Raw genomic sequence first — 12,228 nt, 5'->3', positions numbered from 1 at the left:
GACACTTAGCCCCAATAACACTCTGTTTTCTTACTAATAAAATGAGATATGAATTGTACATCATCCATAGGAACGTTTTACATGTTGAATGGTATCATGAATGCAAGGACTTTTGTGGGGCTAGACCTTTTGGGGGTGCCTGAGTTTCCCTAGGCTGCAGTGGGCCAGGCCCAGACAGGTGGGGCTCCGGTGGAGCGGGGCTGTGGTGAAGCAGCCCGGAAGGCAAAGGCAAAGGCAATGGCAACCCAAGCCAGGAAACCATGGAACTCGGCCAAGGGCAAAGTGCTCAAGTTGGCCTAGCTGAGTTCCGGAAGCAAGAATGTGGGGGCTACCTTGGAGTGAACCTCAAGTTTACTGCCACTGCAGGAAGCACCGTGCCTGAGCCCATCTCCCCGCAGACTGTGGCTCAGATCCAAGGCCGCAAGGCCTGCGACTGGCCTGAGGGCGTGGAGTTCACTTTGCAGCTAGACTCCTGGGGGGTGCAGTGGGAGAGGCACCGAGGCCCAGCTGCCCCCTGTGACCTCGCAGCCGCTGCCCCTGGCCCGGCCAGGCACAGCGGGGTGGGCCGGCTCCAGGAAGCCCTGGAGCTGAAGCCGGCTGAGTGGAGCTGGGCAGCCGGAAGCCTGGGGGAGGATTCACACTTGGGGCAGAAACCTCCAGGCTTGGGAGGAACTGTCTACCTTCCAGCAAGGAACATTTCCGTCTGTTTTGTTTGCTTTGGCCCAAGTAGGGCCTCCTGGCTGTTTGCTGTGGAGAGGCTAGCTTGGGGGCCCCTGAGGGCCACACCTCTAGGAGGAGGTGGAGGGCTGCTGGGTGTGATTCTGGGTCCTAATAACTGTGGGTCCCAAGGTGGCCCCGAGGGGGGAGCATTTTGCATAACTGTTGGCACATAATAAGAACTTAATATCAGATTTTTTTAATGGACATTTTAAAAGTATGTTCTTGGAGAGAAAGTGGTATTCTCGTGAATTTGGCCAGTTCTTAGGGTGGCTGCCCCGGTGAAGGTAGTCGCCCTCCTTGTGGGACTGTCAGAGACTCGCAGAGCGTCATTGTCACAAACATCTTCAAACATGAAACAAAGTCGGAAGACTTTACAGAGGTGGTGAACTTTTACCTGTAGACCTGTTATGGGGAAAACTCGGTTCTTCTTGCCCATGCAGTTAAAGAATTAAAGATCAGCAAGTCTATTAGCGTGCAAGCAAAGTTTATTGGTGGTGCGTTCTCGTGGAAGAGAACGGGCCTTGCCACGGTGTGGGGGGAAGGCTCAGGGCATAGGCAAAAGCAAGGCAAGGGCGGTGGAAAGCATCGGGTCCTTTGTCCTGAGGACCGATACAGTTAGTTGTCAGGATGCGGTGAGGGACTTACATACTGATTGGTGGGTAAAGGTGGTGCCAGCTTCCCCTGAGGGACATGACCACCTACACATAGGCATGTGTGGGGGTCTTTTCCCCTGAATTCTTACTTTGCTCCAGACCACATTTGGTCATCTTGATGTAAAACAGATGCGTGACAGGAGGCAGGCAATGAACCAGAGTCATTTCATGGGCTCTTTCTCTGGGCACTGTGGACCACCTTCCTCTTCCCCCTTCCAGGCCTTGGGATGAATACACAGTGTCAAAGGCTTTCTCCCAGAGAGTGTTAACGATACATGCAGAGTTTCGGGGGCTCCTCTCCTTCTGTGTTAGCATGGTGTTTCTTATGAGGTTTGGAACACCTGGCGATCTTAAGGGACCAAGCTCAGGCCTGCTGAGTCAGCGGGTGGGACACGCCTCCCTCCCCCACTCCTCGTCTCGGTTCACTGTCTGTCCTCCCGAACATGCCCATCACTTAGAGCCTATCGTTAGAATTTCCCTATCCTTGCTATATCACACATTGATACATTTGCTATCTTCTAATCACCTATAAATCCACGTTGGGTTTTTTTAAATGCATTTCAAAGTAGATTGGAGACATCAGTACACTTTCCTCTAAATACATATCATTTACTAAAGTTCAATGTTTATTTGCAGTTTTTTATTTTGAGGTAAAATTTACATACAACACAATGCACACATTTCTGGTATACATTTGCAAAATTCTGACAAATGCCTACTAACATGTAAACCAAACCCCCATGAAGATACAGGACATCTCCATCGCCCTAGAAAGTTCCCGGTGCCCCTTCCCAATCAATTCCTGCCCCATCCCTAGGCAAGTACGGTTTTGAATTCCAGAACTTCTATCACTGGAATTAAAGTGTACATGCTCTTTTATGTGTGCCTCCTTTCACTTAACACAATGTTTCTGAGATTTATTTATGTTGTTTTGTGTATCAGTAATTTGTTTCTCTCTGTGTTCTCTTTTAGTATTCCACAGAGTGAATACATCACAATTGATCCATTCTATTGATAGATAACCTGGATTTTTTCCAGTTTTTGCTATACTAATAAAGCTGCTATGAACATTCTCCTATAAGTCATCTTGTGGGCATGTTTTAATTTCTCTTGGATAAAAACCTACCAATTACTGAGTAATAGAATAGATAGTTGTTTGTTTGGTAAGAACCTGCCAAACTTTTCCCCAAGGTGGTTAAACCATTTACACTCCCACTAATTCTGTGCAAGAGGGGAGAGAGATTTTGCTACTCCCAAAGGGGTTTTCCATCTATATGTGGGTGTTCTTCTAACCAGAGACATGGCCAATCACTTCAGGGGCATGAATATGGGATCCAGAGACACTTCCACCACCATCCTCGCCCTGGGCTTTAGAAAGAAGGCGAACTCTGCAAGGAACTCCAGGACCAGGGTGAGTTCCCATCAGATGGCACAGGGCACTCAAGTGACTAGGGCAGAGCTGGCTCTGAGGCCACGGTAGGGAAGTGTCTCATGGTGAGTCAGTCACCTGTGCTTACGGGGCAGGGAAATAAATTTTTTGTTCCTTCTTGGAACCTTCAAAGATAACAGTGGTCAAAAAAAAATAACATCATATCTAGAAACCCAGGTCTTGATAAGATTTAAAAGAAAGGAATGCAGGGTTAATGACAAGACACAGATGGGGGCATCAAATCTGAGTCAAATACACAAGTTTTGGGGAAGAAGCCAGCAGTTGTTTTTCCAGAGAAAAGATGTTATTGTTGTTTATTTTCTTCTCTGATATAGCCCATATGCTTAGCCAAGAAAACATCTTTATAGCTCTTCGAATGACAATGTCCTTGTTTAACAATTCCCCAAACATTTTTTTTTAGATAAGCATTTTATGGGCATCCGTCATGGGGTTCATCCTTAATATTAATAAACCTTATGGTTTTATTGCACAGTCTTGTGTTTGTTTTCTTTTTAAGATGACACAATTTATAGCATGCAAGATTTCTGCCTCCTCCCTTTATGCACACATTGAATGAACAAACATTTGGCCACAGTACAGATGGTCGCAGAGTTGGCTCAGTGTTGTGATTACAGCAGTCTGAGAGCCTCTTATCTGAAATAGCCCTAGGAATGCCAGGACACTGGAGACAGAAGGTATTCAGTGGGCTCCTTTAACATATGTGCTTCCAAATACAAAGCTGTTGGGAAGGAACCAGAGTTACAGAATGTCAAAGACAGAGGAGGATTTAGAGGCACCTACCCCTGTCTCACAAGGGAGAGAGTAGAACTGAAGCGGGGGTAGGCCTGATGTCCGTAATCACAGTTCGTCGGAGATTGTCACAGTTAATGTTTGTTTGTGATGAAGGAGAACTGTACTCCAGAAAGCTCAAGTTCAAGTGGTTTTATTGAAATGATAAAGAAGCATCTTGCTGCCCTGGCCAGGTGTCTCAGTTGCTTGGAGCATTGTCCCATACACTAAAAGCTGGCGGGTTTGATTCCCAGTCGGGGCACATGCCTAGCTGCAGGTTCATCCTCAGTCGAGGCGTGTATGGGAGGCAACCCATTGATGTTTCTCCCTCATGTCAATGTTTCTCTGTGTGTCTCCCTCTCCCCTTTCCTCTCTCCATCTGGAATCAATAAACATATCCTTGGGTATATCCTGAAAGTGTAGAACTCTTAGGAGAAAACATATGGGAAAAGTTCTTTGGCACTGGTCTTGAAAATGATTTCCTGGATAAGACATCAAAAGCAGAAGCAACAAAAAGCTAAAACAAACAACTGGGATCACATCACATTAAAAAGCTCTGCACAGCAAAGAAAACAATAAATTGAAAATACATCTTAGAAAATGGAAAAAAATATTTGCAAGCCATATATCTGATAGGGCCTAATACGCAAAATATATAAAGAATGTATAAACTCAACAACAAAAAAGCAAATAATCCAATAAAAATGGGCAAAGATCTCAACAAATATTTTTCCAAAGAAGACATTTAAATGGCCAATAAGCATATGAAAAGGTAACCAACAGCAATAATCATAAGGGAAATGCAAATTAAAACCACAATAAGACATCATCCCATAACTCATAAGATGGTTATTGTTAAAAAAAAAACAAGAGATAACAAATGTTAACAAGGAGGTGCAGAAAAAAGATAACTTAAAAACTGTTTGTGGGGATGTAAATTGGTACAGCCACTGTGAAAAACAGTATAGTGGTTCCTTAAAAAATTAAAAATAGATTCAGCATATAATCCAGCAATCCCACTCCTTGATATATATTATTATAAAAAGAAAATGAAATCTATAGTTCAAAGAGATAGCTGTACTCCAGTGCTCCTTGTGGCATTATTCACAATAACCAAAATTTGGAAACAACCTAAATCTCCTTCACTGGATGAATGAATAAGTAAAAAGTGATGTGTATGTGTGTGTGTATTATGTGTATGGAATAGTAATTAGCCATAAAAAGAAAATCCTGCTATTTGCAACAACATGGAAGAACTTGGAGGGCATTATACTAAGTGAAAGAAGCCAGACAAATAGAAATTCTACATGGTGATACTTATCTGTGGAATGTAATGAAAACCCCACTAGTTTCAGAGAAACAGAGACTAGAATGGTGGTCACAGAGGCTGGAGGAAGGGGAAAGGGGTCGATGGAGGTCAAAGGGTACAAACTTTCAGTTGTAAGTAATATAGTTCTCAGAATCTAATGCACAGCATGGTGACTGCAGTTAATAATTCCTGTAGTTAATAATACACCTGAAACTTGCTGAGAGTTCTCTTAAGCATTCTCACCACCTCCCCTGCCCAAATTGTCTATGTGAGTGATAGATCTCTTAATTACCTTCATCTGGGGGGTCATTCCACAATGTACATGCATATCAAATCACCACATTGGACACTCTATTGCTATGCAATTATATTTGTCATTAATTTTTCAATAGAAGAAAAAGTGGGTAAGATTCTAAATATTATGAACACTTTATCACATTTAAACTTTCAGCTTCTGGTCAAGATGGTGACATAGGCAGACATGGCTCGCCTCTTCTCACAAAATCATCAAAATTACAACTAAAATATAGGACAACCATCACTCAGGAATATCAGAAATTAAGTTGAATGGAAGCCTGACAACTACGAACTGAAGAAACTGTATCCATCCAGACTGGTAGGAGGGGCACAGATGCAAAATGGGCTTGTTCCACACCTGAATGGATAATCAGGGAGGGATATCTCAGGAGTGATGTGTCCCAGACCCACACAAGGCCCCCCAGCCCAGGATTCCTGGGCCAGGAAGATAAGTTCCCACAACTTCTGGCTGCAAAAACCAGTGGGGATTAGGTCAGTGGAGGGGGCTGCTGGAGCCCTAAGCAGTTCCTCTGGGGGAACCCACACACACACTCACCTACTCAGACTCGCTTCCCCTGAGCTCCAGCACCAGGGTGGCAGCTTGAAGGGTACTAGTGGTATATAGGGAGAGACTGAAGTGTCTGGCATTTGGGCAAGCAGAGACCATTGTCCCTTGGCTCAGCCCTCCCCCCACAGAGCCAGTAGGCTGGTGCCATATCTGAGAGTCCATCAGTCTGGCTAACACTGTATGACCCACCTCAGAAATCCACAGGGACTCTACACCACCCAACTTACAGGCCCACCCAAGCTGCTTTTACACAAGAATGGTTGGTCTGGGCTCCTAAACCCTATCAAACAAGCAATGGCTGGCTTCAATCAGCTCTAGCAGCACCCAGATTAGAGTCACAGCTTGGTTTCACCTGGGAATCTCCAAGCCCAGCACAAGTAGCAGGCTTCTCAGATTGCTTTACAGCTCCAGCAGGGTGCTCCAGGCAAAGCACAGGTGTTGGCTGACCTTGGCCTGCACCACCAGGGAACCCCAGGGCCAACGTACCCAGTGGACAGCTACAGATCACATTGGAGCATGACCACCCTGCCCCTGCTCAGCTGATCCTGCACAGAAGGTAGAGGCTGATAGTCCCCTTGCAGCTGACTGGCCTGGGTAAATCACTCCCACTGATCCACCAACAGCAACCAAGGCTCAACTACAAGAGGAAGGTGTACTCAGTCCACATGAAGGGTGCACCTCAAGTACCCAGCTTGGATGATAGGGATCATCCTACAGGATCCTACAGGACACCTACCACATTTGGCCATACTACCAAGACACCGAGTCATAGCAATTCTACCTAATACATAGAAACAAACAACTATGCAGAACAAGAAGAAGAAAAAAAAATCCCCCCCAAATCAGGATAGTATAACAACCTCTGGGACAATTTTAAAAGGTCCAACATTCACCTCACAGATGTGCCAGAAGGAGAAGAGAATGAGCAAGAAATTGGAACTCTATCTGAAAAAATAGTAAAAGAAAACTTCCTTAATTTGGTGAAGGGAATAGACATGCAAGTCCAGGAAGCACAAAGAGTCCCAATTATGATGGATGCAAAGAGGCCCACTCCAAGACACATCATGATTAAAAAATGCCACAGGTTAAGATAAAGAGAGACTCTTAAAAACAAGAGAAAAGAAGTTAGCTTCTGGAAGGTTGCCAGATGGGAGGGGTAGGGGGAGAGTGGGTGAACAGTGAGGGGATTAAGAAATATAAATAGGTAGTTACAAAATAGCCACGGGGATGTAAAGTACAGTATAGGAAAAAGAGTAGCCACAGATAGCAACAGAACTTACATGCATGACCCATGGACATGAACAACGGTGGGGGGATTGCCTGAGGGAAGTGGGGCTTGCTGGGTGGAGGGGGGCAAAGTGGGAAAAACCAGGACAACTGTAATGGCATAATCAATAAAATATAATTTAAAAATTTTTAAAAAGATGAAAGCAATAAACTTTGATATTTTAATTTGAGCTTAAAAAATAAAATTTTCATAAAAACATTTCCCAATGGATCAATATCCTTACAGTTTTTAAATAAATCCTTTGCCTAAATTCACTTCCCTAATATCTATTGAAGAGAGATATAATGCTTCCTTGAATAATGTCATCACTTATAAAGTACATAATCTCAAGCAGACATTTAATCTCATTGTGCCTCGATGTCTCTTTTGGAAAACAGGACAATCGCCACACCTACCTCAGAGAGTGACTTTCAGGAGTGGGACATGAACACACGTGAGACACTCACACCATCACCCAGTGCACAGCAAACTGTTAGTCCCAGCCATCTTCATCAGCACTGCAGCTGTAAGTCCATGTCCTTGCTTTGTAAGGACATTTTCTAGTGATGACCAAGCTTCATAACCAGAAAATAGAGGTTATCTTGATGTTGTCTGAGTGACCAGAGTCCCCAAACAGTCTGGGGGTATCACAATTGTGAGGCATCCCCAACTGCTTCTGTAATTAGAAGCATGATATGGCTAAGAAAAGAGGACATTGGCCCTGGCTGGTGTAGCTCAGAGGATTGAGCACTGGGCTGAGAAACAAAGGGTCGTTGGTTTGATACCCAGTCAGGGCACATGTCTGGGTTGTGGGCCAGGTCCCCAATAGAGGGCGCGAAAGGGGCAACCACACATTGATGTTTCTCTCCCCCTCTTTTTCTCTCCTTTCCCTTGTCTCTAAAAATAGATAAATACAATCTTTAGAAAGAAAAAGAAAAGAGGACATTAGGGTGAGGGACAGTGGGCCTGTGGCCGGGGCTTGGGGAAGGAGGGGCCCAGGCAAAGTGAGAGAACAGCAGGAAGGCTCAGACTAGAGCAAGACGGAAAACGGCGGGGCTGACAAGGTCTGGGGAGGATGAGCCCCTCCCTGGGCAGCAGAGGTGGAGCCTGACTCCTCTGGCAGGCCACTCAGTCCTCCTCTCCTGCCCCAAAGCACCGCACAAAGTGGGGAGAATTTCTGCTGGCAGACATGGGGGTACAGGGGAGTGGAAGGCGCTTCTCACTCTCTCCTCTGCTCTACTTAGGGGTGTGGCAAACCTAGAGCCAGCTGTCCCTCAGCACACAGGCACACAAGACCTGTCCCTGTGAGCAGAATCCCAAAGCACAGAACATCCTTAGATCCTTGCCCCCGGGACACTGGTGGGCTTGTAGTCAATTATAGACTGAGGAGCCTTGAACTAACTAAGGTCACCCCAAACACTCAGTCGGAGACCACACATGCATAGAGTGATTGCACAGGGGGAATGCTGATCTGAGGGACACCCCTTGTAAAGTGTCACCATCTACAAAATGTGAAGTCACCATTTATGATACAGCATGAGACACAGGCACAGACATCTCACTGGTCACATGGGGGGAGGCAGAGAGAAAGGCAGATTAATAATCCCTTCATTTGCCAGGATTCTGAGAGACAGGAGTCCACTCTGAAAGCTGCTGTGATTCCATGACACTCACAACATTCCGAGCTTTAGTGTTCAGGAAAGCCATCAGGGAGGGCATGCTTCTCAGGACGCGCAAACCTTATCACAAGCTAAGGGGCAAGGAAACACGAAGAAAGTAAAAGGCACTGATTTTTTTCCCAAACAAGAATATCATTTATTTGCTGACCAACCATGATGGGAAATTAAGTAAAAAAAAAAAAGGAGCTGGGAAAAGAATGAAGAGCCATTCGGATAAATGATAAGCTTGTTCAGTATATGATTCTGTGTTATGGAGTGATTACGAATTTCCTTATTTCTTTTTCGTTTTTTTAGTATCTTTTGCCTTGGGTTTTTTAACCTTAGTTTTAGGCGGTGGTGTTTTCTTAACTTCAGCGTTACTTGGTGGTGTTTTCTTAACTTCAGCGTTACTCGGTGGTGTTTCTGTAACTCCAGTATTACTTAGTGGTGCTTCAGTTTGTTCGGGTTTTAAATAATTTCCTACAGACTGTCTAAAAAACACAATAATTATTGAGGCGAATAACAAAACAAGGCGCAGTGACATAAGGGACACGATTTGGAGGGTGTCGTACACCTCCACTTTCAGCATTCCCGGCGGCCCGCTGTCCACGCTTCCTCCAAACCCGGCGTCCTCGCAGAAGGGCGGTGCCCAGCCATACCTGCAGTGGCAGTTTTTGTTATTGTTGCAAAAGCCTCTATAGTTGCACTTCTCAGGCAGACAGTCAAAATCCAGCATTGAACTATTCATACAAGTTGTGTTCAAACATACCCGGTCCGTTCCACAGGAGGTCCCATCATATACTACACCTATGTCGGGAATCCCCATGGGTACCAAGGACCGATGGTAGCCTGTGCCCCAGCACATGAGATTTTCATCCTTGAGATGAGTAGAAATTACATTAGTAAGATCTGGCAAATCAGGGAGGGTTCTGACATTTATACACTGTACCCTGCCACATATTGCCTGTGCCTTGGTACATTTTTTATAGGAGCCAGTTTCCATGAGGCCACAGTTCCCATATTGATCACCTACTAAATTAACTGCTTCATAGCACTCGATAGGAGCCTCCCTGGCATCCGGTCCAAAAATGTGTTGGCACTGCATGTATGTGGATCGACAGCCCTTCTTGAAACAACGGGCTTCATACTTGCATGGAGTTCCATCCTGCTTATATGTGTCATTTGGGCAGACACCTGAGGCCCCATTGCAGTATTCTGCAAGGTCACATTCATTTTCTTCCATCCGACACATATACCCAGAAGGACGAAAGTGACAGTTATGACAGCAAAGCCCAGTGCTGCAGTTGGCACCGTGTTTGAATCTACAGCCCGCTTCACAACAGTGGTCTCTTTCACAGTCCTCTAATGAACCACAGTCACATTCCTCATCGTCTTCCACAATTTTGTTTCCACATCTCTTAAGCACAAATTTTTGTTCTGGGATATTATCTAGACAGCTTGCTTCTTTACGTACGTGGTTAAAAAACTGGACAACACTACAATTACTAAACCCAATTCGTCCAGAGTTCATGATGCAACTACGCCGACCCTTACATCTGCAGTATTTGTTGTCATGTTCCATCCCCATACTATGGCCCAGGTTATGAGCACCCCAAGTGGCAGGTCCAAGGACAGAATCATCTAGAAAAACACTTACAGATCCAGCATATCTCTTAGTACACACTTTTCCCCAGGACCATGCCAGAGCATCGCTATAACGTCTTTTAATATAGAGTTGTGACCAATCTATGTTAGACTTACGACTCAGTACATTTTTTTGGTATATCAAAAATTGGCCTAAAGCTTCCTGTAATGTTGCAAAAGCAACATTTGCTCTGTCATAACTTGTCCATATTTCAACTGAGCTCAGTTGTATTCTCACATTGAGTTCCTGAAAGTAAGTGTCCATAATTGAAGTCAGGAGAACGGCATCATTTGTGACTAAAGTAACATTGGAATCTGAGTGCAAATATCTCTCACGATCAAAGATCAGGGCTAATTCCAGGTACTTTTGGTGCATAGAGGGTCGAAGAAAACTCCTTATGCTAGCCATATTCTCAGGCTGGTTCATCTGCTCGTCCATACCCTCTTCCCTTACGCCACAGATCTGATCTTGAAATTCCTCCTCGTTCTTCAGAAGATACACGACATGTTCAAACGTGGAAGAGGCCTTAAGGGGCTCGATTTGGTAATGCTCGGCTCCAATTTTCAATACGCCTCGGAGACCCCCCGTGCATGTACTGAAGGTAGCTTCGGAATCCTCCACTCCTTCCACCAAGCCCATGTAGTTGCAGTCCCTGGGTATATAAGGGTAGTCTTCCAGGAGTTCCCCCTCTTCCGTGTAGGAGAACACGGGCAGATGTCGGGGCAACAGAAACCTCTTGGGCCACAGGTGAAGGACATGCTTCTTGCCTTTTACCTGCAGGAGGTAGGACACGTGCTTTTCCACACCCTGCTCCCCTCGCCGGAAGCTCAGTTTCTTGGGGATGGTGACTTCATAGGAGTCAAACCCCCACTCCGGGTGAAAAATTAAATCCTCGCCAAAGGTGTCAACCAGGAGCAGCACCAGGACCAGCACGAGGAGCAAGTGGCCTCGGGAGAGGACAGTCCTCACTGGCCTCATGGCACAGCTCTGCTGCCCAGTGAGGCCGCCCCTGCACTTCCAGGGGCCGTCGCTAGAGGCGCGGGAGCGCGAAGTGCCTGGCTAGGCGAGCAGGGTGTGGGTGTGGTGGAGCGCTGGCCTTGGCCTAGGATGGGTCAGGGCGCATGTCCTGTCCAAGACGCCTAGTTCGTTTTCTGGGCGGTGCCGTTGGGCGCACGCGGAAGAAACGCGAGAAAGGGGCGCGAGAATAAAAGAGAAATGAGGGTGTCAGGCAGAGAGAAAAGGAGAAGGAACAGACAAACAGGAGGCAGAAGAGAGGACTTGTTAAGGCTGCCTTTCTCCTGTGCCCTGTAGTCTGTTTCTGCAGGACCTAGGACACCCCTGATGTTTTCCACTGGCTGCATTCGGGTGTCTTATAAGCCCCTGTGCCCACATAGTCACCCCACCATTCCCAGTTTCCCAATGGACTCGCTCGCAGCAAAGGGCAGGAGCCCGGAGCCTGCCAGAGTAGCACCAGAGCCTGAGAGTGTCAGTGTAGGTGCCACACCTCCACCCCTGCCCCAGGAAGCCCCTGGCTTCAGGCAAGAGAAGCTTTAGCAGAGGGCTTCATTCTGCCAGGTCGTTCTTTCTGCTGTGCGTCCTCGGGGCGCCAGGGATCAGTGTGATTCACTGGTGTGTTTGTGCACTGGTGGGAGAATCTAGGAAGAGAAACGTACCGGAGAAAGCACAAAGCCCAGCAAGTTTCAGAGAAAGGCAAATAGTTGTTTGCGTTTGTGGTATGGGTGATGGGTGAGAAAGGAGACCCCAGCTCGCACAATCGAGGGACATGTTCACGGAAAAGATAAATCCCCAGGTCATAAGGTCTGTTGAGGAATTCTGTCACAAGAACTTTCTCAGGTTAGTTCTTAGGGGATTCATTCTGGCTGCATTCCAGAG

The 12,228-nt window shown here is 46.1% G+C and overlaps 1 protein-coding gene across 1 annotated transcript; it reads right to left on the bottom strand.

Moving 5' to 3' along the window:
* Positions 1 to 8,982: 8,982 nt before the first annotated feature.
* Positions 8,983 to 11,313, bottom strand: ADAM30 (ADAM metallopeptidase domain 30). The gene has a single exon (XM_045816973.1). The coding sequence runs from the start codon at positions 11,311 to 11,313 to the stop codon at positions 8,983 to 8,985; it is 2,331 nt and encodes a 776-aa protein (XP_045672929.1).
* Positions 11,314 to 12,228: the final 915 nt, after the last annotated feature.

This window comes from Phyllostomus hastatus, unplaced genomic scaffold, assembly GCF_019186645.2.
Source record: "Phyllostomus hastatus isolate PE091 unplaced genomic scaffold, TTU_PhHast_1.1 phas_scaffold_216, whole genome shotgun sequence".
Classification (NCBI taxonomy): Eukaryota; Metazoa; Chordata; class Mammalia; order Chiroptera; family Phyllostomidae; genus Phyllostomus; species Phyllostomus hastatus.
This window is presented reverse-complemented; position numbering and strand designations above follow the sequence as displayed.